At 41.0% G+C, this 27,747-nt stretch overlaps 2 protein-coding genes and 1 long non-coding RNA gene across 3 annotated transcripts; 1 reads left to right on the top strand and 2 right to left on the bottom strand.

The window, feature by feature from the left end:
- Nucleotides 1–3,840: 3,840 nt before the first annotated feature.
- TDP2 (tyrosyl-DNA phosphodiesterase 2) lies at nucleotides 3,841–14,641 on the bottom strand. The gene is made up of 7 exons (XM_069563800.1): nucleotides 14,027–14,641; nucleotides 13,857–13,942; nucleotides 10,081–10,260; nucleotides 9,259–9,350; nucleotides 8,251–8,369; nucleotides 6,749–6,919; nucleotides 3,841–4,875 (listed from the first exon to the last, which is right to left on the bottom strand). The coding sequence occupies exons 1-7, from the start codon at nucleotides 14,189–14,191 to the stop codon at nucleotides 4,594–4,596; spliced, it is 1,095 nt and encodes a 364-aa protein (XP_069419901.1). The 5' UTR covers nucleotides 14,192–14,641; the 3' UTR covers nucleotides 3,841–4,593.
- Nucleotides 14,422–27,227, top strand: ACOT13 (acyl-CoA thioesterase 13). Its single transcript, XM_069563803.1, has 3 exons — nucleotides 14,422–14,721; nucleotides 23,066–23,250; nucleotides 25,812–27,227. Exons 1-3 carry the CDS (start codon nucleotides 14,635–14,637, stop codon nucleotides 26,014–26,016), a joined length of 477 nt encoding a protein of 158 aa, XP_069419904.1. The 5' UTR covers nucleotides 14,422–14,634; the 3' UTR covers nucleotides 26,017–27,227.
- LOC138425672 (uncharacterized) lies at nucleotides 18,358–20,270 on the bottom strand. The gene is made up of 2 exons (XR_011251305.1): nucleotides 18,888–20,270; nucleotides 18,358–18,600 (listed from the first exon to the last, which is right to left on the bottom strand). It is a non-coding gene; the product is annotated as an uncharacterized lncRNA (long non-coding RNA).
- Nucleotides 27,228–27,747: the final 520 nt, after the last annotated feature.

The raw sequence follows: 27,747 nt of genomic DNA, 5'->3' as shown, positions 1-27,747 counted from the left end.
TCTCACTCCATATACTTAAGAGAATGAATGATGGAAAGAATAATGACTTTCACAAACGAAGTTTATGCTCTTGATTAATAATATAGTGATGAATATCCACTCTGTGGAGGAAGTTCAAAGGGAAGGAGGAAAAAGGCATGAAAAGGTTTTTAGCTTCAAATTATGGTTAAGATACACAGACAAAATGAATTTAGCAAATGATAGTAACGATCACATAAATAATACCAAACGAAGTTTAAAGAAAACCTCTTCTACAGGGCTAAGAAATGCAATTCACGAGATTGGGAAAAGATGCAAATTTTCTCGACTCCACCCTACTAAGAAACAATCAATCGGTGCAGCAATCAAGAATAAGCCCTTTCCTAGATGGCCAGAAGAACCTTAAGAAACTCACCTCCTAACTCAGGGCGTCTTGATTTTATTTTTCTTTGGCATAACCTGCCTACTTGCTGCCCTCTCTTCCCATTACTCGGCCAGAGGGCTGGGAAGGGGGATATTTTATCCAGGCGCTGCTGGGCAGGAGAGACTCTTGCCCAAACCGGAGAAGGGATGAGGCTACTGCTGCGCTCGTACCTCCAGCAGTGACAGCGACTGTGGTCACCACTTCTCTGCGCGAGGCCAGCCAGTCCCGCCGGGATTGGCACGGGTCTAGCCAAGATGCAACCAGGAAGGCCCCCGCCCGCCCCTCGCTGCAGCTTCTGCTGGAGCTGGGATAGCGCGCGCCCGTGATTCAGCGCCTTTCTGCTGCGTGGTTACCACGGCGACGCGCGCGCACGCGCACACGTGCCCCCAGGGATGGGAAGGCAGCAGTCCTTACCCAGCTCTTGGCTCCCAGACCGTGCTCTAAAGACGGGTACGCAAGCCACCCAGACTCCCACCCCATAGGGGACCAAGCAGAAGGCTTTCGGGCAGCAGGATGGCCTGCATTGCTCCACCTTTCCTTCACCAACCCCTCAGGCCACTCTGGTCCTAAACAGCCTGAGGGGATAAGTACCTCTTCCAAATGCCCGGGCCAGGTTCAAGGGAAGCGTGAGCACAGTACTTGGGACAAAGACCCTTTGCAAATGCCTCCCCCAAAGCAAAGTCACCCCAGACGCACACGTCCTGCTCCTCCAGCGGGAGCCTCTTTAGGCTTCCCGCAAATTTTGAGCACCTGTTGCTTTCTAAAACGAGGATGGAAACCGGTGTTAGGAAGTATTGCATTATGGGAAGGTGATCGTTGGAACAATAGAACTCCTGTGAAAGATTCTCCCTTGCAATTATAGTTTCTTTGTAAGAAAGATGCACACATCGAGGTATGGTAATATAGGACCGAAAACGAAGCCAGGGCACTGCTGAGGCCTTCCTTGTACATTCCCATGACTATTAAGTTTAGAGCAGTGCTATTGGAAGCAATGACTTTGGGAGAAATATTTCCTGTTAATTTTGCTTCTGGGTTAATCTGTACCTGTCCTTCCAGCCTGATCAACTGATATTTCCACTCTCAGTCCTGAGTAGTTTCTGACGAACAATCAATCCCCTTCTAGCCTATGCCCTGGGTATAGCTGGGCCTTGAATGAGTTACTTGCTAAACCTTTCTTGTCAATTATAAAATAGAGATGGTAATAGCATTTGTATAAGATGATTGTGGGGATATGAGGAGTACGCAAAGAACAAAAACTATTCAGGACAGAAAGAGTGGAAACACCAGTTGACCACACTGGGAGGACAGGTACAGATTAACCCAGAAGTGAAATTAACAGGAAATATTTCTCCCGAAGTCATGCAATAGCTGTAAAATGACATAACAACCTCCTCTTAGAATGACTGCTTTCCTACCAGCCACCCCCCTTTTCGTCACTATTTCTGTTAGTAACTAGTGATACCCCATTGCTGAATTCTCCTTCCCTCATGACAGCGCCCAATTCATAGTTAATCCCTGCTTCTCCCAACATGGCTCTGAAAAAGAATAACCCAACAGGACCAATCTCTGATTCCAAGACCCTCCTTCAGAGGAAACCCAAACCTTACAAGACACTCCGTCCTTTCTCTTCTTACAGTGGCATTCCATTGTACCCCCCGAGTGCCCTTTCTCCCCACATCAAGAAATCTGATGTACTCAGACAATAAGGCTATTCTCAGGAGTCTCTAACTAAAAAACTAAGTAATGGGCTTAAAATTTTTTTACATATATATATATATATATATATGTTTACATATACATGCAAGTTTAGCCTAGACTTTTAAACTCAGTCATTACAATGAGTATCTATTTTGACATATGTAATACATATAATCGGGGAACTTCCCTGGTGGCTCAGACGGTAAAGTATCTGCCTGCAATGCGGGAGACCTGGGTTCAATCCCTGGGTCAGGAAGATCCCCTAGAGAAGGAAATGGCAACCCACTCCGGTACTCTTGCCTGGAAAATCCCATGGATGGAGGAGCCTGGTAGGCTACAGTCCATGGGGTCGCAATGAGTCGGACACGACTGAGCAACTTCACTTCACAATACATATAATATCTATTTTCATACTGAATTGTGAAAATATTAGCTGCCTCTGTAAGACACAAACGAGAGGCCACTATCATTTCTCTTTAGCATTTATTGTGCTCCTGCTACATGCCAGACACTATCATAAATACTAAAGATAAAATGATGTACTTTTAGTACAGCTTTCCAGACTTTATCTGATCTTTATATGCTGTTGGTTGGAACATCTGTTCTTATTGAACTGCACAATAAAAGACAAGGACAAACTTTTTTTTGAAGGTGGGACAAACAGGTCTAGCATGATTCAAGTACTTTCCATATCAGTGACAAAGATGCTGCTTACCACACTGATATATAAGAGTCTGAGTTGGAATTTCAACAAGACCGGAAATAAGGTACACAAAGCTACTATACTGAGAAAACCTGAGATTCAAAGTAAAAACTCAAACTCAAACAGGGGCCCTGTAATAACCTAGAAGGGTGGGAATGGGCAGGAGGTGGGAGGGAGATTCAAGAGGAAGGGGACGTATGTACACCTATGGTTAATTCATGTTGTTGTACAACAGAAATCAAACCAATACTGTAAACCAATCATCAATTAAAAATAAACATTAAAAAAAAGATACTGAGTAGTAGTGTCTTTATTCTTGCATTAAGAACTATGGCCTATGGAAAGCAGATGAAAAGTAGCTTTATTGTTTTTATTAACTTCTAACTTGTTTTTTAGATTTTGTCACTATAAGCAGTAAATGGGAAGGTATTTAACTTGGATGTTGAGTCATATTAAGGAAATGATACTCCTTTCCAGTTTTTAAAACAATTTAGTAATTATTTAATCGAATACACAGTACTACATTTTCTTTTTTATATGTAGCCTGTCAGTTATCCAGATTTTTTTTTGGTAATATGAAGTGTGGTAGAGTTATTCTAACTCTTCTTTCAAGTGAATAAGCAGTTTGTGCCCCAAACATCCTTTTCCCACAAAAAATGAACTATTGCTTCCATAATCTATGCTAAAATTTTAGCATTAATTCTCATTTTCTTAAACAATTAACATATACGCCTCTTTTCTATTGAGACAAACCGTATGTACACATTCAGTTTGTCTTTTTAAAGGTGTTTTGGATCTTAATTTTGACACTCCTGATGAAAACAAGGTTCTGCCACTTATTCCAATTATTTACCACCAGTTTTCCTTTCTGTATATTGAGGAAGTCAATTCCTGGTAATTCTTGGCAGAGTGAGAAGTAATGAAAAAGCTGCTTTCTTCCACACAAAGGTGAAGCTGCATTAGCTGTAGAGCCAGAAATAGGAAGCAGGGAATGACTTCAATTCCAACACGAGCACAAAAGCATGTTAACACAGACTACAAACAAGCAAAAGGCTTTATTTAGAGTATACCCTCTTATGGGGAAAAAAAAATGTTTCCTTAAAGCACACGTAGAAGTGTTCCTTATTCACCTCCTGAGAAAAATTCAGTTTTACAAGCAGTAAAACTAAATGTCTATTTCTCTTTACACATTTTTCCCGTAGAAAAAAAGCCCAATGCCTCTGGAAAACTGACTTTAATCATTATCAAGCCTAACTTTGCCTCTATTCAGTGACATAACTACAAACTCAAGTTTGACAAAAAATCTGATGGACGATAACTATCAGATTATCTGGATTTATGAAACAGTATTAAAAGATCCAATCCCAAGGACTCTGTAACCTTTTTTATTTGAAGACTTACTTAAAATATAACTATTTTGGTACCTGATTTAAAAAATAAATCTAATATAAAGGCTAGTCCACAGACAAAATGTGGCCCTGCTTGAAATCCAGCCAGCAGCTACCAGCACTATTAAAAGCTCTGGTAGCCATTGTGACCTTGCATTAAGAGGCCTCATGTTTTCAACACAGGTATGCTTTAGCTTAAATGAACATTAAGATTTAGTTCTGAAATCTGAGGACACAATCCACAAAACAAAATCACAGTAGTTTTTCCTTCTGTTACAATGATCCAGTTTATAATTCCTCCTTGGTAAACTACCTTTCCAGAACAAACAGAAATTTAATTGAAATTATAATCACAGAACAAAATCACTTCAAACATTTAAAACTAGTATTTGAAAAGCAGTTCACAATATTATATCTAAGTTGCACAGAAGACCCCAGTGATCACTGGGAAATCTACCACAATCCAGTTTTTCCAGCCCAAGCAGGTCCAAACTTTGGGGAATAATGTGGCCACCTTCTGCTGCGGCTCTAAAAAATATTCGATCAAAACGAAGCTTACAAGTAGCAGCTATTCCAAGATTAGAGTTCATTTGTGTATCCCACGTATACTGGCAATGCTTAGGTTTGCCCAAAAACTCCCAGACATCCAAAATGTTGTTGGGTAAACCACCACATTTGGTAACCTGAAAAGAAAAAGAAAGAACTCTTTTCAGTCTTTTTTCCCTTAAATTAAAAAGGTCTTTACCATGACCGCATCTAAGTACAATTTGTCCAGTCAGAATGCCACAGATTATTTGTTGATACACAAATGCAAAACCGGGTACAACTAGATATTTTATAAAAGTATTTTACTGCATGATAATACGTAGGCAATGTAAAGATATCAAGAGAGCCAGAGAGGTCTGAAACTTGCCCTTTCTCTTCTAACATAAATAGATCCCTAATTTTGGGTGTCAGATAAAACCCAGAAGACTGACAACCCATGGCCTCAGTTATTGTTATTAGCAGTTTTTAAAAAATGAACATAAGTGTAGAGAAGGCAAAACTGTTACTCTAAGCTATTTAGACGGAACCTAAATTTAGATGTAACCTAAATTTAGACGTATACCATTTTATATGATCTAATAATGTCAAATAGCTGCAGTTTTATTTGAAATTTACTAACATTAACTTTTCCTCCCATTCACTCTAGGATTTAAAAGAAACTTTTATTGTGGTAAAGTATACATAAAATGTATGACATAACACTACAGTTCTATGGCATAGGGTTCCAATTTCTCCACATTTCTGCCAACACTTGTTATTTTTTTAAAAAATAATAGTCATGCTAATGTCTGTGAAGTGGTATCTCATCTTGGTTTTGATTTTCATTTTTCTCATGACCAATGATATTAAACATCTGTTCAAGTACTTATTGGCCATTTGTATGTCTTCTTTGGAGAAATATCTTAATCTTTTTGCCTTTTTAACTCTTCATTTTGTATTGGGATATGGCTGATTAACAATGTGATAGTTTCGGGTGAACAGAGACAGGATTCAGCCATGCATAGACATGTATCCATTTTCCCCCAAACTTGCTTCCCATCCAGGCTACCACATAACAGAGTAGAATTCCATGTGTATTTTACCTATTTTTTAATGAGGTTTTTTTTCTTTAACTGTAGGAGGTCTTTGTATATTTTGAATATCAATCACTCATCAGATATATGACTTGGAAATATTTTCTACCATTCCATGGATTGCCTTTCACTCCACTGATAATATCCTTTAATGCACAAAAGTTAACTTTGATTAAGTCTACCTTATCTAGTTTTTCTTTTGTTCTCTGTGCTTTTGGTATCATATCTAAGAAATCACTGCCAAATCCAATGTCATGAAGGTTAAAAAAAATAAAGGTTGAAAAAAGAAAATCTCAGTAGGAAAAGTTAGGGAAAAGTAGGCTGGTCAAATCTTTGTTCTTCTCACCTTGTGACTAGAGAAACTGAAAATAAAGCGACCTTTGCTAAACTCTTCTAATATTATTTTCTCTACACCCCTCTTTTTAATCAACATATATTGTTTTGTGTTGTCCTTTTCATATGCTCTCTCTCTCTCTCTCTCTCTCTCTCTATATATATATATATATATATATTTCACTAATAATGTAACAGCGTCTTCTGCCTCTGCTTTCCCTGTGCAAGGCAAGTAGTACAGAATAAATAATTATTCACTGAACTGCATCTGCAAGGCCACTTACAAATAATGAACAAATGAAGGTCCTAGTTTTAATAGCTTTAGTCAAAAGAAACCTAGGGGACTTCCCTGGTAGTCCAGTGGCTAAGACTCTGTGCTTCCAATGCAGGAGGCCCCTAAGTGATCCCTGGTCAGGAAACTAGATCCCACATGCCTCAACTAAAAGTTCGCATGCTGCAGCTAAAGACCCCACATACCACAATGAAGATTCAGTGTAGCCATGAACAAAATTTAAAAAAAAAAACACCAAAAACACAAGAAAATCTAAATGAATTTCCACAGCAACAAACTGCCCATAAACACTGAACTGACTTCATCACTCACTTCTTGATCCCTGAGATTTGTATCTCCAGCAAATATAACTGTTGCTGATCCTGGAGCCTCTTGCATTTTCTCTAAAACCATTTTCAACTGATTCATTCGTTCCTTAGCATGCCCTCTGGTGCTTTCCAAATGAGAAGTCATAAGGCAAAGTTCATTTCCTGACACACTCACCTGCAACAAGATAAATAAATGATGAGAGCTGGGAAAATGATCCACTGTTAACACTGAACTTTGTTAGCAGAATCAGTAATTATTCAATTGATTGGTTACATAGTAATATTTATTACAGTGAAACTGTATCATCAGCAATGAGCTTATCTCTAAAAGGTCAAAGAAGACTCCCAAAGAATTCTGAGCAAGTACCCACTAATACTTCAAGACCTAACCCCAATGTCCGCTCCACTGTGAGCCCTTTCCCGATGTCCCAGGTCTCAGTGGCTCCCTCTTCTACCCTCCTACAGCACGCTGTAGACTGTTCATAAGGTCCCGCAGATTAAATTGCAGCCCCATTACCTCTCTCCTACAAAGCTGTTCAATCATTTCAAAGCAAAGAAGGCTCTTTTGTTTTCTACTACAGTATCAAGAGCCTGGCACATAGCTAATTCCAAGTAATGTCAGTTAAATCATCAATGAATGAATGAGAATCACATACCATTTGCTATGAAGATACCAACAATGTAAGATCTGTCAATATTTCAACTAATTGCCTGCACAGTCAAGTCCAAATTATTTTATACTGGGCATTCATGATCTCTTATAATCTGGATCCAACCTACTTTACTAGCCTCTCATCACACTACCCCTCCTCTTTGTACCCTCTACACTCAACTGAATAGAACGCTCATTTCGAGCTGTACATGCCCTCTTTCATATAAACATACCCTGCTATTTGCAATTTGCACAAGTTTGCTCATGGTGGTTCTGCCACCATGTTCTTAATGTCTATATTTGACGTAGTCTTCAGGGCCCAATTCAAATACAACTTCCATCATGAAACCGTCACTAAACAATGTGGCTAAAAGTCATCTCTTCTTCCTCTAAGCTTTCAAGGCACATGATTACACCTCTCCTACAGCATTTGTGCCTTTCCTTTATTTTAGTTACTATACATATAATCTCTCCCCTGCTAATACAGGAATTCTATGAGAGCAAGACCTATTTGCCTACTTTTTGAAAGACGCACAGAATGCAACACAGTACCAATTACAGTGCCTTTAATAAAAAACAAAAAAAAACCTAGAAAGCAAATGTGGAATGTTAGCAAACTCATATATTAAGAAAATATCTAATGAATCAAGGAACTTATTTTTCAAATTTGTCTATATTTGAAATGTGTCTAAAAAATTTAATTTATAAAGTTCTTTAAGGCTATTTAAAAGAATCTGGGAGGAGTAAATATTTCTCTAAATACAATGTTTTAATTTTTTTTTAAGACATCATCAGGGAGCTATGAAAAAATTAGTTCATTCTTCTTTTTAAGTCAATTTTAAAAAATTACTTACATGCACACACAAAAGGTTTCTCATCATTTGCGTATTTGGAAAAGGAATAATTTCTTGGCTTTTAAACTTCACTCTCGATTTCTTCAACATTATAGCTGTGAAATATCCTTCTTCATGACCTTCAAGTGTTTGTGGAAAAGAATGTACACTGAGAGGTCAGGGGTATTTGCACTTTACCCAAGTTCCCTACTAAAAATTCTATTTTAACAAACAGGTACAGAATTTAAATGGATCTACATCTTAAGAGTAAACTATTACTTCAGAATAGTTGAAGATGGCCAACCAAGTCCCGACATAATTGAAGTATGGAAGAAATACAAAAATGTAGCTGGAAATATGGAAGAAATACAAAAATAAAAATGAATTTACATAAATGCCCCAAATAGTTAACAGTGCTAACACCAAATTGAAAAATTTGAAAAAATTTTGAAAGGCAAGTGTATAAGACAAATTGAGGCAACTTGATAGGAACTTACTTTTAACTCTGAAAGCACCAGAAAAATCATAGTAAGTGAATAAGAAATTTAGAAAGTAAAAACTTGCAAGAAGAAAAGAGAACAGAAGTGGAGGGGCAGTGAATAAAAGCTTCCAGGTTTCTCAGAGAGCAAAGCAGATGGAGAAGGGGTGACTGGTTTATCAGAATAGAGGGAAACCAGGAAAAGAAGAAAAGGGAGAGAAGGGAGGAAGGACTGGAGAGGGAGGGGCAGGGAGGAGGGCAGCAGACTAGGAAGACAGCAGCTGGGCAAGGCAGCAGGAGGAAGGGAGGAGGGAGACGGAGGGAGGAAAGGAGAAAGAGAAAAAAGAATTTTCTAGAACCGAAGGTTATGAACCTCCAGATTGAGAGGCCCTATGATTTTTTTAGTATCAGAGAGTGTGACTTCTTTTTCTCAAGCTTACTTTCTTTGTGCTTTTTTCCCCTATGTTCCAATTGTTTAACTTTCATTTATCTCTCTCCTTGACTTGTTTTTCAAAAAAAAAAGACAAGTTAAATAACATAAAAACTGTCACCTGTAATGATCTTGTAACTACTTGCTTTCTTCTTTAGGTAGGCATAATATGGGGGAATAACTTCCTGTAGAAATATCACATCCGGGCTGTACCTAATTAAACACATCAATTCATGATAAGTACCAGGTATACCATTTCATTTGCAGCTACCTATTAGGAAAATACCACAGCATAAAAGAAACACAAAATTATAGTCCTCTAGGACACCTACTATTCGATGTTTACATTGATCTTTGATAACTATAAAATGAGAAAGATCTGTGTTACTTAACACATAATACTGTAAAGATCAAATTAAAATATATATATATATGACAACTCTTTAAAGTCAGAAGAACTGGAATCACTGATCGTAGACACCCAGTAATATTAAGAGCTTCCAATTGTCTTATACTCTAATAGATGCCTGAAGTGTTGTCTCTTTCTGTCCTCTTGAAACAGTTATTATCCATGATGAAGAAAACGGAGCTCCAAGCTCCAGAAAATTGAAGTGGCTCTCAAGTGGTTCCACAGGGTCACAGAGCCAGTGTGTAGCAGATATGGATCACACTGGCAATTTTCTTTTCACAATGATAATTATATAACAAGTTTAGTAAGTAAAACAGTACCAGAAGGCTTCAAACAAAAGTTAGTGTTCCCTCTGAACCCCAACCCACAGTCCTGCTCCCAGAGGCAATCACTGCCGATTCTTTCTGATATTTCCTGACAGCTGGACTCTGAAGTCAAGACCAATTGCAAAGCCCATAACCTTGATCTACTACCCTCCTTGTAGGCAGGTAAGACACATTATCACTATCATGAAACAGATGTAATAATACTTACAAAGCTAAATAGGAACACACCCCTCGAGCCCTCTCTAGCAGATTGTTCATGTCCAGTCCATCAATATTCCAGGTAATGAAAGAGAATACGCTGCCATCTTCTTGCTGGACAGTTTTCTCTTCAGATGTGCTGGTTTTAGAACTAATAGAATCATTTGTTTCTTCCTTGGTTAGGTCAACACTGGCAAGAGCAGAATGAAACACAACTCAGCAACTAATCTAGAAACTGATTAACTTAAAAATCATTTCTCAAATCTTTGTGGCCCTCATTTTACAGGTAAGTAAAATTCTCTTGCTGAAATTGTATTTATGTTATTTTTATTGCAATTCATGATCAATTTTGGATTTCACATTTATTCTTAGTCTTCTTCATTGCAAAGTTGGGCAGGGGGTAAGTACATTTTAAGAGTCCTAAAACTATCTGCCTCTGGAAGACCAAGAGTCTGATGACTACAGAAAACTAGATTCTCTGTCATGCAAAAGTCTGCTCACTTAGAACCAACTTGATATCCCTCAATGATATGTCATTAAAAAAACTTTATAGACTACAACCCCAAATTAGATTAAGTACGTAAGATTTCCACATTTATTTGGATTCATCTTAAATCATATTTGAAATACGGTTTCACTGTGCCAGATAAGGAATGGCTACAATTCTGTTATTCGCCTCACTGAGAGGTGAAATCCAATGAACACCATTCTCTTTGAATCTGGGCTTCAGTGACTTACTTCATCAACAGAACACAGTGAAAAGGATATTGTGGGGTTTCTGAGGTTTGGCCATTAGAAGCCTTGCAGCTTTCACTCCAGTCTTTTGGAATCTCTGTCCAAGAATCTTGAGCTCTCACATGGCAGTCTGACTGCTCTGTGACTGCCATGCTGGAGGGACCACATGCATGGCTTCCTGGCCTCAGGCCTGCCTGACTCCACCTCTCCCATCAAGGCCTGGACATTTGAGTGGAGGGACAAACGTTACTAAAAGGTGACTCCTAAACATTTATAAAATACACACAAATTTAAGAACTAGGGTTTTGTATTCATAATTTTAATATTTTGAATGCCAGTATTTTAACTTCTTTTAGAGAACTGTTTTTTATTTTATGGCCTTGCCACGCAGCTGGCAGGATCTTAGCTCCCTAATTAAGGACTGAAACCCAGCAACAGCAGTGAAAGCTCCAAGTCTTAACCACTGGACCACCAGGGAACTCCCCCCCATTTTTTGTTTTAATCAAAATATAATTAACCAGTACTGGGGACAAATCCATATCAGGTGCCTCCTGATCTACCGCACTGAGGAGGACACCCTATCACTTCTGTGTCACTTAGTATAATGTATATAAAACATTATACCAGTTTCAGGTACACAATATAATGATTCAATATTTGAATATACTGCAAAATACTCACCACTGTAACTATAAACTTTCTTTGCAAATAATTTCAGACTTTCAGAAAAGAGTAAAAAGAATTCTACTCACCATTCATACAAATAAATGTTAACATTTTACTTATTTAACATTTACCTGCTTTACCTGTTATTCAGAAACAATTGCATAAGTATTCTGAATGTACTGATCCCCTCGAGAAGGAAATGGCAACCCACTCTCTATTCTTGCCTGGAGAAGCCCATGGACAGAGAAGCCCAGTGGGCTACAGTCCATCGGGTCAAAAAGAGTTGGACACGACTGAGTGCGCAAACACACACACCTAAAGATAAGGACATACAGATATACCCTAGTACAATCATAAGAAAAGCAACAAAGGAGGAAGAAAAAGGTTCTAGGCAGAGGTGATAAATATTTTTACAAGAGCTGAAAGGCAAGAAAAAAAGACCCACTGGAGAAAGGAAAGGTTTGATATGTCTAGAATGTGAAGTTATGTGGGCCTATGAACAAAGCTAGATGAGGAGATGGAATTCCAGTTGAGCTATTTCAAATCTTAAAAGATGGTGCTGTGAAAGTGCTGCACTCAATATGCCAGCTAATCTGGAAAACTCAGCAGTGACCACAGGACTGGAAAAGGTCAGTTTTCATCCCAATCCCAAAAAAGGGTAATGCCAAAGAATGCTCAAACTACCGCACAATTGCACTCATCTCACACGCTAGTAAACTAACGCTCAAAATCCTCCAAGCCAGGCTTCAACAGCACGTGAACCATGAACTTCCAGATGTTCAAGTTGGATTTAGAAAAGTCAGAGGAATCAGAGAGCAAATCACCAACATCTGTTGGATCATAGAAAAAGCTAGAAAATTCCAGAAAAACATCTACTTCTGCTGTATTGATTACGCCAAAGCCTTTGACTGTGTGGATCACAACAAACTGGAAAATTCTTCAAGAGATGGGAATACCACACCACCTTATCTGCCTCCTGAGAAATCTGTATGCAGGTCAGGAAGCAACAGTTAGAACTGGACATAGAACAACAGACTGGTTCCAAATTGGGAAAGGAGCACTTCAAGGCTGTATATTGTCCCCCTGCTTATTTAACTTCTATGCAGAGTACATCATGAGAAACACTGGGCTGGATGAAGCACAAGCTGGAATCAAGATCGTCAGGAGAAATATCAATAACCTCAGATGACACCACCCTATGGCAGAAAGTGAAGAGGAACGGAAAAGCCTCTTGATGAAGGTGAAAGAGGAGAGTGAAAAAGCCGGCTTAAAACTTAACATTCAAAAAACTAAGACCATGGCATCCAGTCCCATCACTTCACGGCAAATAGATGGGGAAACAATGGAAACAGTGACAGACTTTATTTTCTTGGGCTCCAAAATTAAAAGACGCTTGCCCCTTCGAAGAAAAGCTGTAACTAACCAAAACAGCATTAAAATGCAAAGACATTACTTTGCCAACAAAGGTCTGTCTAGTCAAAGCTATGGTTTTTCCAGTAGGCATGTATGGATGAGAGAGTTGGACCATAAAGTTAGTTGAGCGCCATAGAACTAATGCTGTTGAACTGCAGAGTTGGAGAAGACTCTTGAAGAGTCCCTTGGACTGCAAGGAGATCCAACCAGTTAATCCTAAAGGAAATCAGTGTTGAATATTCAGCTAAAGCTGAAACTCCAATACTTTGGCCACCTGATAACAAGAAATGACTCACTGGAAAAGACTCGGACGCTGGGAAATACTGAAGGCAAGAGAAGAAGGGGACGACAGAGGATGAGATGGTTGGATGGCATCATTGACTGGACGGACATGGGTTTGAACAAGCCCCAGGAGATGGTGATGAACAGGGAAGCCTGGTGTGCTGCAGTCCATGGGGTCGCAAAGAGTTGGACACGACTGAGCGACTGAACTGACTGACTGACACGCCTGGAAGTTTTGTAGGGGTAGGAAAAGGAGAGGCAGTGGTCAAATCGTGGGGAAACCTGTAAGGCATACGGACTTTAAGAGCAAAAACCATTATCCTGGCCGGCCAGCAGAGAGTAAACAAACAACAACAGGAAGCAAGGAGACTTCCAAGCTACCATCTTCAGTAGAGGATTTTGTGTCTCATCCATTTCGAAACGCTCGCTTACGTATGCCCTACACCTGGAGTAAAAAATTACATTTCTGATATTTCTCCCTAGGACTCCAAAGTACATCCGAAGTGACACAGCCTGGACTTCTCGGGAGAAGCGTGAGTCCCACTGCTGGGGCAGGTCTCCTCTACACCAACCCTCCTTCTCCGGCTATTCAGACGCGCCCCCTGACTCGATGGCAGGTCCCGGATGCCCAACGCAACCTGGTACCCGACTGCCTTCGCCCGAACGGGTCCCCGGCCCGTCGTCACTCACCAGGACTTGGGCTCAGAGGGGTACTCGGGACGGCTTTCTGAAGCGCTCTCCTCCACGGCCGGCTCGAAGTAGGAGTTCAGCGCTCTCTGCAAAACAAAGACACAGGGATGGGACGTACGCCTGCATCACCAAAGTGAAGAGCTGGCAAGAGAGAAGCAGCGAAAGCTTACTTCCATCTCCCAGTCGTTCTCGGCCAGGTAGCACTGAGCCACAGCGGCGTCGCAACTCGCGACCGAAGCAAACTCCACACACAGGAGTTTCCGCTTTTTCACCTCGGGCTCCCCCTCCTCCAGCTCCGCCTCCGGCCCAGCCTCCGGACCGCTGTTCCGCTCCATCGGTTCCCCGCACCTTGAACCTGGCCCGGAGATGGTGGGGTGGGTGGTGGAGGGGGCGGGGACGGTCAGACGCCAGACTCTGCACAGGGGCCCAGCGCCCGCGGTGCTGGCCCATCAACCACCACCCGCGGGGAATCACCCTCGCCTCTCAGAAGACGGCAGAGCGCCTGCGCGGCAAGAAAGTCGGCCCGGGATGGCGAGGGCCAAACGGCGCATGCGTGCGCTGTCACAACGCGGCTGGAACGTCCGTGACGAGGTGCTAGGCGTCAGTGCGCCCGCTGCCAGTGTGAGGGACAGTTGTGGCGGGGGCTCTCGACGGCGGACGCGGAACGCTCTTTGGGTCCAGAAGGCTGTTGACCTTGTTCTTTTGCGAACTTCGGGGCTCCCTTGCTCTTCCAAGACTCAGTCTTCAGTGGGGCCTGGAAGCCGGCAAACGGTCCACGATGATCTGGATGAAGAAGGCAAAGACTCTGGTGGAGCGTCTAACGCACTCAGGCAAATTCAAAAATTTCGATAGAAACCTAGAAAAGGTATTAGAGGCGAAGGCGCGGTTTCTCACGAAGGGAAAGAAAGCGCGGTTCTTGGTTCGTGGGTAAACGCTGGATACGTAGTCTCTGGCTATATTCTTTTGGATTGAGTGCCTGAATTCACCTTAGTAGTAATGATTACTGCTTTGATGGAGTAGTGTTATGTGGTAGGTGTGCCTACGTTAATCTGTCGGTTTTGTAAGTCAGCAAAATGGGTTTATCTCAGGAATGGCAGAGGAGTTACACGTTGGGACTCGCAAACTGAGGCTAACCATGCGCAAGTCCTCAGCTGTTCTTCTATAGAGAGAATAGGAGACAGTTGAGAGGGGCTGTTTTGAACAAGTTCCTTGGAGGAGAGGAGAGTCGGTTTCTAGTGGTGTCTCATTGGTTGAGTTGCGGAGGTTTCTTAGCTTGTTGCTGATAAAATCTTCGTTTTTCCTGCTGGGATTTATAAAGTAAACTGGGAGGAGTGGTAAGTGGGGGAAAGTTCCCCCTTTAGGGCCTCACGACCCTCTTTGGAAGGAGGTGTTTTATAATAATAATTTTATAATCAAAACGTATAATTAAAAAGAAATGTTAAATTAATTTTAGTAAAATAGTTGAACATCAAAAATTAACATGTCAATACAAAGAGGGCTAACTTTCTGTACTCTGAAATCTCGTGTGAACTGTACACTTAGAGCACATCTCAGCTCATACTAGCTGTGTTTCAAGTGCTCACGACTGACGGGTGACTATCGTATTAACTGCACAGGTTGGTATTAGGGTAGGTGCTCTGTGTGTTAATTTGATCAAAAATGGATTTTGCAGTTGTTTCCTGTGGGCAGATTTGCTCAGGCTCTATAGGTTTATGTATAGTGATCTGTAAATCTCATGAACGTGGTTTCTTTTACTGTGAGTATTAAGGTAATGTGATCTAGACCAGCGGTTCTCAATCGGGGTGATTGAGCAGAGTGGAGGGATGCTGCCAAACATCCCCAGTGTACAGATTCCCTCCCCCTGTCCCCACAGCAGAGAATGGCCCAGACCAAATGTCAAAAGCGCTGAGATTTTGAAAACTTGACTTAAAACCGTGCTCTTAATCATTCACTTTGACCTAGGTCAAAACTAGATAAATTGCTACTCTTATTCTATATACATATAAACCATGTCTTTGCACTGGACTTAGACTTGGCTGTTCAAATCATATGATTTCTTTCTCTAAATCTCTGGTTAATAATTCTTTAAAGTCTCTTTCTTAATGAAAGAAGTGTAGTTTTTGTGCCTTACGGGATCTTGACTGATAAAATCACTTTACGTCAAAAACTTGTCCTTTTGGTGATTTAAATATGACACCAGAGATTCTTCAAGGCAAGAAATGCTCTTTGAAGTACAGGATTTTAAAATGCAAGATTACTGTTAAACTGGAGTAAAAGATGTACATGGTCTCTCAGACACACTTGTCCTCTTACCCCATTGCTTTTGTAAAGACTAGAAGGAATAATGTTTCTGGGTGTAAGAAGCAAGTGAGATGTACAGAGCTATTGTCAAGTCTGCCCCATTACCCACTCCCACAAAGTCAATGAATCAAGTACAAAAACACTGGAAAATTTGGCTGATAATATTCCAAAGAGGATTTTGTTTTTGGGACAGACGTTTGGAGATAGCATATAGAATCTGATAAATGATGGTGATTTTTTGTCCCTCTACAAATGATCTGTTGAATAAAGCAACTTGAAAATTAGTTCTGGTATAGATGTTAAGTCAATGTATGAGATCATACATTGCATGTCTTTATTTTAGCCTGTCCTCTTTTTTAAAAAACCTCTGTTTTATCAGTGTTTGTAAACACCCACAAAACCTATCTTTTATAAAACACTGATACAGAAAGACTAACACTCAAAGTCCTGATCTTGCTATAAGATCACTTTTAAATCAGTCAACAAACTAAGTACTATGAGATTATAAAGAAATACCCATCGACTTCCCAGGTGGCACAGTGGTAAACTATCCACCTGCCAATGCAGGAGATGCAGGTTCAGTTCCTCAGTTGGGAAGATCCGCTGGAGGAGGAAATGGCAACCCACTCCAGTATTCTTGCCTAGAAAATTCCATGGACAAGAGGAGCCTGACAGGCTACATTTTATGGCGTCTCAAAGAGTCAGACACGACTGAGAGTATGCACATACACACACACACACACACACACCACTCTACCCGTCACAGTTCCTCACCCTCCAGGAGTTTATCACCGAGGAGAGGAAAAAAGTGGGTTCCAAGGAACAGTCCCATCAGATGTGCCCTGAGGGGGAAAAAAAGTCCTCCAAATAATTTCAGAAAGCACGGACGTATCCCCATTTTTAGAATTGTGGTATAATACACATGTTACCACATGGGGCTTCCCTGGTGGCTCAGACAGTAAAGAATCTGCCTGCAATGCAGGAGACCTGGGTTCGATCCCTGAGTTGGGAAGATCCCCTGGAGGAGAGTGTGGCAACCCACTCCAGTATCCTTCCCTGGAGAACCCCCGTGGACAGAGGAGCCGGCTGGCTAGTCTTTGGGGTCACAAAGAGCCGGACACGACTGAGTGCACACACACAACATAAAGTTCACCATCTTAACCATATTAAAGTGTTCAATTCAGTAGTAATTTTTGCATTCATGTAGTTGTACAACCATCACCACCATCCATCTCCAGAACACTTTCCGTCTTGCAGACCTGGAACTCTACCATTTAGGCAGTAACTTCTCATTCCCTTTTTTCCCCAGCCTTGCCAACCACTATCTATAGTCTGTGTCTCTGAATTTGACTACTCTATGTACCTCGTATGAATGAAGCCATGTATCCCTTTTAGATATTAAAGCTTTCAACTGCTGCTGCTGCTGCTGCTACGTCGCTTCAGTTGTGTCCAACTCTGTGCCACCCCAGAGATGGCAGCCCACCAGGCGCCCCCGTCCCTTGGATTCTCCAGGCAAGAACACTGGAGTGGGTTGCCATTTCCTTCTCCAATGCATGAAAGTGAAAAGTGAAAGTGAAGTCACTCAGTCGTGTCCGACTCTTAGGGTCCTCATGGACTGCAGCCCACCAGGCTCCTCCTTCCATGGGATTTTCCAGGCAAGAGTACTGGAGTGGGGTGCCATTGCCTTCTCCAAGAGCTTCAACTAGATCTGCAGTAAAGAAACATGTTTCACCTTATCATGTTTAAGTTACTTGCCAATGGAACTCTCACCACCATAATAACACATGTGAAAGTATATACTTCAGGAGTCTCAGGTGAGATCTGGAAATAACCAGGTGAAATCCAACACACCAAGAAATAAGGGCAGGCAGTTCAGAAGCCAGGTTAAATTGTATCAAGTCATCCTTGTGGAAATGAGAGGTAAAGTGTAGGTGAGTGAGCTGTCTCAAGAGGAACAGCACAGACTAGAGAGAAGCATTAAGGATTTAAGACTGAACCCACAGGACATAAAGGGTTGAGGACAGTAAGGAGCCTTTGAAGACGATAGAAATGGTTAGGAAAGTTAAGAATAGACTTTATACTTACTAGAAAAACTTTGAGGCTTTTGCTCTATCACAAAAGGACAGTGATATTAAAGTTTATCAATGTGATATGCCAACAGGTATAGCTGGACTATTGTTCCTCAGGGAACAGGTTAGACTTCTTTGTTGCTGTTTGATTTGTGATTTTATCATAATGGGCTCATCATATTTACATTCGTGCAGGGCATCACTCCTTCCTGGGGAGGACTCTATTCCAGTTCTACATACCAAACTCGATTAGCTGCAGAAATTCTCCCCAAGTTTGTGCTTTCCCTCTTGAGAGAAGATCTGGAGGAGTGAAGAGACATCACCTCAGTCCTCAGTCTATTAGCCCCTTTTCCAGGTTGAAAGCAGCAGAGGAGCTGTAATAGAGAGAAACCTTGCCAACATGATTATTGTGACTATAGACTTTCATAGCATCTACCTTTGTAGGCATTCCTGAATGATTCTATAAAATCTGCCATTTACCAGCCTTTGGGGAAAAATACTGCTTATAACCCTGCTTAGCACATCTCTCATCACCATCACCACCCTGCCAGTGAACATGAGTGGAATGGTACTTCAGCGGGTTAAATCTTCAGGGAATATTTCAACTCTTCTGAGCTGTTCCCTAGTGCTTTGTTTGCCTCCCTCGGCACCCGTTTGTTACCTTTTGCGTTTGGTCTTCTCTGACAGTCTCTACTGGTTCCTCAGTCAGTTTAGTCGCTCGGTCATGTCCGACTCTTTGCGACCCCATGGACTGCAGCACACCAGGCCTCCCTGTCCATCACCAACTCCCGGAGTTCACTCAAATCATGTCCATTGCGTCGGTGATGCCATCCAACTATCTCATCCTCTGTCATCCCCTTCTCCTCCTGCCTTCAGTATTTCCCAACATCAGGGTCTTTTCAAATGAGTCAGTTCTTCACATCAGGTGGCCAAAGTACTGGAGTTTCAGCTTCAGCATCAGTCCTTCCAATGAATATTCAGGAGTGACTTTCTTTAGGATTGACTGGTTGTATCTCCTTGCAGTCCAAGGGACTCTCAACAGTCTTCTCCAACACAACAGTTCAAAAGCATCAATTCTTCGGGACTCAGCTTTCTTTATAGTCCAACTCTCACATCCATACATGACCACTGGAAAAACCATAGCCTTGACTAGATGGACCTTTGTTGGCAAAGTAATGTCTTTGCTTTTTAAAATGCTGTCTAGGTTGGTCATAGCTTTCTTCCAAGGAGCAAGTATCTGTTAATTTCATGGCTGCAGTCACCATCTGCTGTGATTTTGGAGCCCCAAAAAGTAGTCTCTCACTGCCTCCATTTTTACCTTTATCTTTCAGTGTTCTTTTCAAGCTTCTCTGGTGGCTCAGACGATTAAGCGTCTGCCTGCAATGCGGGAGACCCGGGTTCTATTCCTGGGTCAGGAAGATCCCCTGGAGAAGGAAATGGCAATCCACTCCAGCACTCTTGCCTGGAAAATCCCATGGACGGAGGAGCCTGATAGGCTACAGTCCATGGGGTCGCAAAGAGTCGGACACGACTGAGTGACTTCACTCAAGGGAGGCAGGTTTACTTAGTGGACCTGAGTCTAATGGAGACAAAAACACTGTCTACTTGAAAGATTTGTGAGGACTGAGATGGTGTCTCAGGGCCTGTAAGACATGCATATACATTTCTGAGCATGGTCTCTAACACAGTTAGCCACAGTTATTAACCAAATAAATACGTGTGCTCCCTACAGCCTGTATCTTGCCTGAAACTGGTCTATTTTTTTTAAAAAACAGTGTCCTCTCCTCAGCCCCATTTGTCAACAGAGCGGTAGTTCTCCATTGGTTTCTTCCCCCACAAGACATGTTTCTTAGTTCTGGGAAGTTGGGTAGCAAATCAGTCTTCTGATTCAAAAGAAGAATCAGTCTTCATTGTTATCTTCCATTGGTTTACTTATTCTACTTAGGGAGACAAGAACTGGCAACACTAGGGATTCCCTGATGGTCCAGTTTTTCACTCCTGAGGACTTGGGTTCAGTCCCAGGTTGGAACTAGGATCTCACAAGCTGTGCAACAGGGTCGAAAAAAAAAAAAAAGAATTGGTAACACATAAAAGTATTTCTCTGCCATATCAGAGTGACTAGTGCAAGAGTATTTCTATTCCAGTATGCACTTTCAGCCAATTTTGTATCTTAGTATACCCTTTGGCCTTTCAAGTTGGGTGGGTGGGTTTAGTCGCTCAGTCATGTCCAACTCTTGGCAACCCCATGGACTTGTGGCCTGCCAGGCTCCTCTGTCCATGGAATTCTCCAGGAAAGAATACTGGAATGGGTTGCCATTTCCTTCTCCAGAGGATCTTCCCAACCCAGAGATCAAACCAGGATCTCCTGCATTGCAGGCAGATTCTTTTTTATTTTCCATATGATCTCACTTTATGTAGAACTAAGAAAAATAAAAGACAAACGGAGCTCAGAGATACAGAGAACAGTTGGTGATTGCCAGAGGCAGGAGTGGCTGGTGGACAAAAGGTGAAGGAGTCACAAGGTACAAACTTGACAATATACAACCTTGTGGTACTCCTTTTCCAATTTTGAATCAGTCTGTTGTTCCATGTCCAGTTCTAACTGTTGCTGCCTGACCTGCATACAGGTTTCTCAGGACACAAATGAGGTGGTCTGGTATTCCCATCTCTTTAAGAATTTTCCACAGTTTATTGTCATTCACACAATCAAAGGCTCTAGTGTAGTCAGTGAAACAGAAGTATATGTTTTTTCTGGAATTCTTTTGCTTTCTCCATGAGCCAGGGAATGTTGGCAGTTTGTTATCTGGTTCCTCTGGGCAGGCAGATTCTTAACCATCTGCACCACCAGGATGGGGGAGAAGATCAGTATTAAAATCAGTATTCTTCAGTAGAAAGTCAACTTGACATTTCTTTACTTTTTGTCATCCCAGCCAAAGTTAATCAAATGGAACACTAAGAGCTGACCTCTATTAAATACACTGTACCTTGAAATGACACGAAACTACCTTTGGTGACTTGGAGAAGGAAATGGCAACCCACTCCAGCATGCTTGCCTGGAAAATCCCGTGGACAGAGGAGCCTAGCAGGCTACGATCTGTAGGGTTGCAAGAAGTCAGATGTGACAAAATGCACACGCACACACGCACCCACCTTTGGTGACTCTGAGGCTTTCCTGAACTGCCTAGCTTTTTCAAACTGTCTTTACCTGGCTAAATTCTGTCCATCCTTCAATCTGCAAATAGTTTCACAGGATGCCTTTCCTAATGTCTCTTCCCTGAAAACGTACTTGGATGAGTAAGATCCTTACTTCCAGCAACCTGTATTTATCCTGTCGGCAGTCATTCACTGAACTGCACTGTGCGTGTATTGTTCCTGTAGACTGGAAACCCCTTAAGAGCAGAGATTGGATCTTGTTCATCTTTAGACTGCAGTGCTTCCCAGTCTAGTAAATGCCCTAGTAAGGTGAGTTTTTATCTTGGGTCTCCTTGGCGTGCATTAGTTTATGAGGACATCTGATGGCTAGATCATTTATTGAATGATAATGATCCCATTCTAACATTCACTTTTCCATTGACTTACCTGTTAAGCAAAACATGACATATTATTTAGAATGGTTTGTATTTTATGGTTCTGTTTCTGTTTTATATCAGGGCCTTCTAGGGGATAAACAACAGCAAACACGTTAGTTTGTGAAGTTCCAAAATGCCTTCCTGGTGGAAGTATAAAAGCCGCTGTATATATCTAGAGATTCTACGGTTAGCGACAAGGGAGACTGGGAGGTGGATAGACTTAGACCTGAATCTCAATTCTGTCATATCCCTGGTGATCTTGAGAGTAAACCAGTCTGAATTTAAATTACTACAAAATGGAAACCATCTCTCCCTTATTACATAGTGCATGGAAAGACTGGCACAGTGCCTGACTTACGAAAGTGCTCAATAAATGGTAGTTATCTAGAATCGAATCGTTTAATGCATGAGACACCCCTCCCTCCCCGAAATACAGCAGACACCTCACAGTCATCCATGTTCTGTCTGAAAACCTCTAGTGACAGCAAGAATTACTGCACTGCATGCAACACGTTCCATTCACAGTTCAGTTCCAACTTCTAAATGTCATCTATGATGTTTTTTCCTAGTAAATTAAATAGGATATAAGAAACACATTTCTGTTATTTTTGTTTCCTTTATAAACATGTTTGATATAACACTTTAATTTCATTGTTCCTCATTTTATCTTTCATGTAATTTTTTCATTATGATACTATAAATGGGGCAGGACCTTAAAAGCAGCAATTTAACTTTGCTGGATTCTATTAAACTTTTTTTATACTAAAATAGGTTTGTGGTATAAGCTTGTTCTCATAATGTATTGAATTTCTTCCAGCCTATTTTAAAAATTGTTTTAAACCATTCATTATGAAGTCATTCTAAAAATTACTTTGTGCAGTGACTAGGGAACAGCCAAATTAAAACTACAATGGACTAACAGATCACAAGGACCACCTGACTTTGTTAGTGCAAAATTTCTGAGAAGACATTAAGAGATGCCAGGTTGCTGTACATAGAGCTCAAAAGCTCAGATGGAAAGTTTGATTTCTGCAGAGGAGTGGAGATTAAGAAAGCTACTCCTGTTTTTCCCTATTCCTTTTTTATTTCAAAACAATTTACTCCAGAGTTCATTTCTATCGAGAGAGACTAGTAGCTTGATTTTCAGTTTCCGAATCAACTTTTGGGGGTGGCTTGGTTTAATCCAATGACAGTTCTTGGTAGAGCTGTTTGTGCTTTTCTAATACCACCAAATATTCAAAATTCTCTTTTTTTCTTTTTTAACACTTAGGTGACTCTTGTTTCTGCTGCCCCTGGGAAAGTGATTTGTGAAATGAAAGTAGAAGAGCAGCATACCAATCAATTGGGCACTCTCCATGGCGGCATGACAGCCACCTTAGTGGACGTCATATCAACGCTTGCTCTGCTGTGCACAGAAAGGGGTATGCCCGGAGTCAGTATTGATATGAACATAACGTACGTATGCAAACTGCACCCCAAATAACTTTTTTCAATGTGATAACTCATTTCAAACAACTGAGACTACACACATTTATAACAGAAATAGAGCATGAGTTTCCCTTAGCTGGTCATCCCCAAGTGCAGCTACAGATTTGCCTTAAAAACATTGCATGGTTTTAGAATCTGGAACTAAAGGGATTTCTAAGTACAGTATATATTAGTAATAATAATATAATCAGGAATATATACTCAGTGATAAAGGGAAGTCACGTGAACATTAGGAAGCATCACTATGAACAAAGATAGCGGAGGTGATGAAATTCCAGCTGAGCTATTTCAAATCCTAAAAGACGATGCTGTGAAAGTGCTGCACTCAATATGCCAGTAAATCAGGAAAGTCAGCAGTGGTCACAGGACTGGTAAAGGTCAGTTTTCATCCCGATCCCAAAGAAAGGCAATGCCAAAGAATGCTCAAACTACCACACAATTGCACTCATCTCACACGCTGGTAAAGTAATGCTCAATATTCTCCAAGCCCAGGCTTCAACAATACTTGGACTGAGAACTTCCAGATGTTCAAGCTGTATTTAGAAAAGGCAGAGGAACCAGAGATCAAACTGCCAACATCCACTGGTTCATAGAAAAAGCTAGAGAATTCCAGAAAAACATCTATTTCTGCTGTATTGACTACACCAAAGCCTTTGACTGTGTGGTTCACAATGAACTATGGAAAATTCTTCAAGAGATGGGAATACCAGAACATCTCACTTGTCTCCTGAGAAATCTTCATGCAGGTCGAAAGCAACAGTTAGAACTGGACATAGAGCAACAGACTGGTTTCAAATCAGGAAAGATGCACGTCAAGGCTGTCTATTGTCACCCTGTTTATTTAACATATATGCAGAGTACATCATGTGAAATGTTGGACTGGATGAAGCTCAAACTGGAATCAGATTGCAGGGAATATCAGTAACCTCAAATATGAAGATACCACCACCCTTATGGCAGAAAGCGAAGAACTACTAAAGGGCCTCCTGATGAAAGTGAAAGTGGAGTGAAAAAGCTGGCTTGACACTCAGCATTCAAAAAACTAAAATCATTGCATCCAGTCCCATCACTGCATGGCAAATAGATGGAGAAACAATGGAAACAGTGACAGGCTTTATTTTCTTGGGCTCCAAAATCACTGCAGATGGTGACTGCAGCCACAAAATTAAAAGATGCTTGCTCCTTGGAAGAAAAGCTATGACCAACCTAGACAGCATACTAAAAAGCAGAGACATCACTTTGCCAACAAAGGTCCATCGAGTCAGAGCTATGTTTTTTCCAGTAGTCATGTATGGATGAGAGCTGGACCATAAAGCAAGCCGAGCACTGGAAGAATTGATGCTTTTGAAATGTGGTGTTGGAAAAGACCATCAATTATTCCACCTAAGCTACAGAAGATATCATTATGTTGGAAGGGGAGGCAGAAGTTAGGGTGGGAAAGCCAATGTTTTTTGACATGCTGCTGCTGCTGCGTAAATGATGTGAGTCATCAGGTTTCAATCTAAATCTTTCCTTAGGCTAACTTAACATTTAGTCTGTCTTTACTATAGAAATGAGCATACAATAAGCAAATCACAAGACTAAAATGCAAAGGGTCTTTTGAGATTAAAATGAACAAAAAGAACTGCTACGGCATTGAAGCAAATACTCAGTTCTTCCCTTATTCCATGTGATGAGGGTTAAGACCGCCTGATGACCCTGCTTTGCCTCAAGACTGTTAGGAGCAGAGATCTTCCAACCTAGCACGGCACTTCATGATCTTCCAAGATACTGCTATTAGAACCATAAAGCACCTTTAATAAGCCAAACATAATTTTGACCTTTAAAGTCTGTGTAGCCGAAGTTTTGGCCGCAATCAAGAGCTGCCTGAGATCCAAGAGGGCCTTATATTAATTCCTTATGCTGCTACTGCTGCTGCTAAGTCACTTCAGAGGTGTCCAACTGTGCGACCCCATAGACGGCAGCCCACCAGGCTCCCCCATCCCTGGGATTCTCTAGGCAAGAACACTGGAGTGGGTTGCCATTTCCTTCTCCAGTGCATGAACGTAAAAAGTCAAAGTGAAGTCGCTCAGTCGAGTCAAACTCTTAGCGACCCCATGGACTGCAGCCTACCAGGCTCCTCCATCCATGGGATTTTCCAGGCAAGAGTACTGGAGTGGGTTGCCATTAGTTGTTTTAAAATCATTTTAGAGCTGAGTAACCTGTGCATATTGATAACAAAACAGCAAGTATTACCTCACATTGGAAGTTAAGCAAATTAAATGAAAGCTTGGGGGAATCTTGGCTGCAGGGCTGGGGAGCAGTTGAAAACCCCTGTATTTATGGGAAAACAAACTTGTGTGCATGTAAGGAATCAGTGAGAGAGAACTTGGGTCAGGACCTGCCATTCAAATTAGAAAGGACAGAAAGTTCACTGATATTATTCTTGAACTATCGAGGAAAAGAAATAACACAAGGCTGTTATGAGATGCACTCAACTTTCTCTTTTAAAAACCATTGTTAACTAAATCTAAATATTTCCTTTCAAGGTACATATCACCTGCTAAAATGGGAGAAGACATACTGATTACAGCACATGTTTTGAAGGAAGGAAGATCAATTTCATTTGCTTCTGTGGATCTGACTAACAAGGCCACGGGAAAATTAATAGCACAAGGCAGACATACCAAACACATGGGAAACAGACCATCTGAAGGATACGTGAAGAAGCCCAGCAAGGAGGGTCCACAGTAAACCTGACTTGGACAAATGTAATTTTCAAAATACCACAACTAGAAGTAGCCAAGAAATAGTCTTTGGGGAAGATGCCAGAGATCAAGTGGAATACAGGACGGGGGGTTGTCTATATTCTTTGATTTCGAGTTAAGTTTTAGTCTATAATCATACGTGATACTTGGATGAAAACACTCTTAGCTCAGAGTGTTTTGAAAACAGGTAAAGCAAAGCTCACAGGGCCATTTGAGGTAAGAGTACCTCAAAACTAAAACCTAGTATCGAGCTAAAGGTCAAATCAATGATTAAGCTAAAGGTCAAATTAATGATTAATCCTTAAATTGTAGGTCCTTCTCAGCTCTAAAATGCTACATGTTTTTTAAAAACCCAATTCCAAGATTATGGAACCTCAAAGCAGATGAACCACAGGCCACACTAAAAAAGAGTGAGCAGTTCTCAGTAAAGTTTAAGGCAAAGCAGATTAGTGATAAATAGCCCACCTCAGGATTAGTATATTTTATAGTGGTGGTAGTGGGGAGTACAGAATTCCCTTTTCTAGTACCTAGGATAAAGCCATGCAGATCTTCAACCTCCTAATGCTTGGTATTAGAAAGACCCAACTTCACAAATTGTTTTAGTCAATTTCTCACATTTCTGTCAACTGTGGTTTGGTTTCTGCATATTTATAATTGGTTTCTGCATCAGGGTCTTAGTTCTAACATTTCACAACTGATGATCATAAAGAAAGGGAGTAATTTCCTTTGGAAGCTGGAAACAGTTAATAGTTAAAGGTTGATTATTTGGTTATATTAGAACACACATCAGAATACATATAGCCCTGTTTGCTGAAGGGCAGAAGCAGACTTGATAATAGCAGTGAGCACATAGGAAACCCAGATCTAGTATTGCCTATGAAAAGTAACTTGGTATCCTTGGAGAAAGAGCTGATTTCAGAGCTGGGGGGTGGGATAGGGAAATAACAAGACGAACCTATCTTGTATTTGAAAGTCAGGAAGTGCTCAATAAAACAAGGCGTGAAAATTACACAGCAGTGTATGATACAGAGAGCTCAAACCCAGTGCTCTGTAATAACAGAGGGGTGGGAGGTGAAGTTCATGAGGGAGGGGACATGTATACCTATGAGTGATTCGTGCTAATCTATGTCAGAACCCACACTATTGTAAAGCAATTCTTTTCCAATTACAAATAAACAGTATGTCACTGAAAAGAAATGAGTGCATACCGTTTAGGTAACAATAAATGGCTGAGACAGGAGAGCTCTTCCTTGTTGACAGAATGCTGGCACATGTAGAATAAATATAAAATAGTTAACTACAAAATGGGGAAATAGGACACCACCTTCACCAATGAACGTGGACATCAATAAAGAGCACACGAGCAGTGTGTTTCTGGATATTAACTTCAGGGGGTGTAACATCACTCACAATGGGCAATGACCAGGATACCTAATCCAAATTTAACCACAAAGGCAATCACTCAAATACCAAATAAAGACATTGTTTTTTAAAAAAAAAATTGGCCTGAACCCTTCAAAACTTGACTATGGGGGCAAGTTCGTAAACCTTTGCACCTAGTTCCACTCAGGGCAGTTAGGTAGAGTTTAGAACAGTCCCTGACCATCAGAAAGTGTTCATTTCAAGTAGATTCCCATTGTCAATTGATCAGAAAACATGGAAGTGCATTGTGAATAAGAGTATTTTTGTCTTTTCCACAAAGCCAGGTATAAGGCCA

The sequence above is a fragment of the Ovis canadensis genome, chromosome 20 (genome assembly GCF_042477335.2).
Source record: "Ovis canadensis isolate MfBH-ARS-UI-01 breed Bighorn chromosome 20, ARS-UI_OviCan_v2, whole genome shotgun sequence".
Classification (NCBI taxonomy): Eukaryota; Metazoa; Chordata; class Mammalia; order Artiodactyla; family Bovidae; genus Ovis; species Ovis canadensis.
The sequence above is the reverse complement of the archived record's forward strand: the minus strand, read 5'-3'. Positions and strand labels throughout refer to the sequence as shown.

Excerpts from the sequence above, each read along its gene's own strand:
- TDP2 (XM_069563800.1), bottom strand. The coding sequence starts at position 14,191 with ATGGAGCGGAACAGCGGTCCGGAGGCTGGGCCGGAGGCGGAGCTGGAG. Across the intron at positions 13,943-14,026 it reads AGAACGACTGGGAGATGGAA|AGAGCGCTGAACTCCTACTT; the intron begins GTAAGCTTTCGC and ends TTTGTTTTGCAG. Across the intron at positions 8,370-9,258 it reads TAGTTACAAGATCATTACAG|GTCATGAAGAAGGATATTTC; the intron begins GTGACAGTTTTT and ends AAACACTTGAAG.
- ACOT13 (XM_069563803.1), top strand. The coding sequence starts at position 14,635 with ATGATCTGGATGAAGAAGGCAAAGACTCTGGTGGAGCGTCTAACGCAC. Across the intron at positions 14,722-23,065 it reads TCGATAGAAACCTAGAAAAG|GTGACTCTTGTTTCTGCTGC; the intron begins GTATTAGAGGCG and ends TTTAACACTTAG. Across the intron at positions 23,251-25,811 it reads AGTATTGATATGAACATAAC|GTACATATCACCTGCTAAAA; the intron begins GTACGTATGCAA and ends TTTCCTTTCAAG.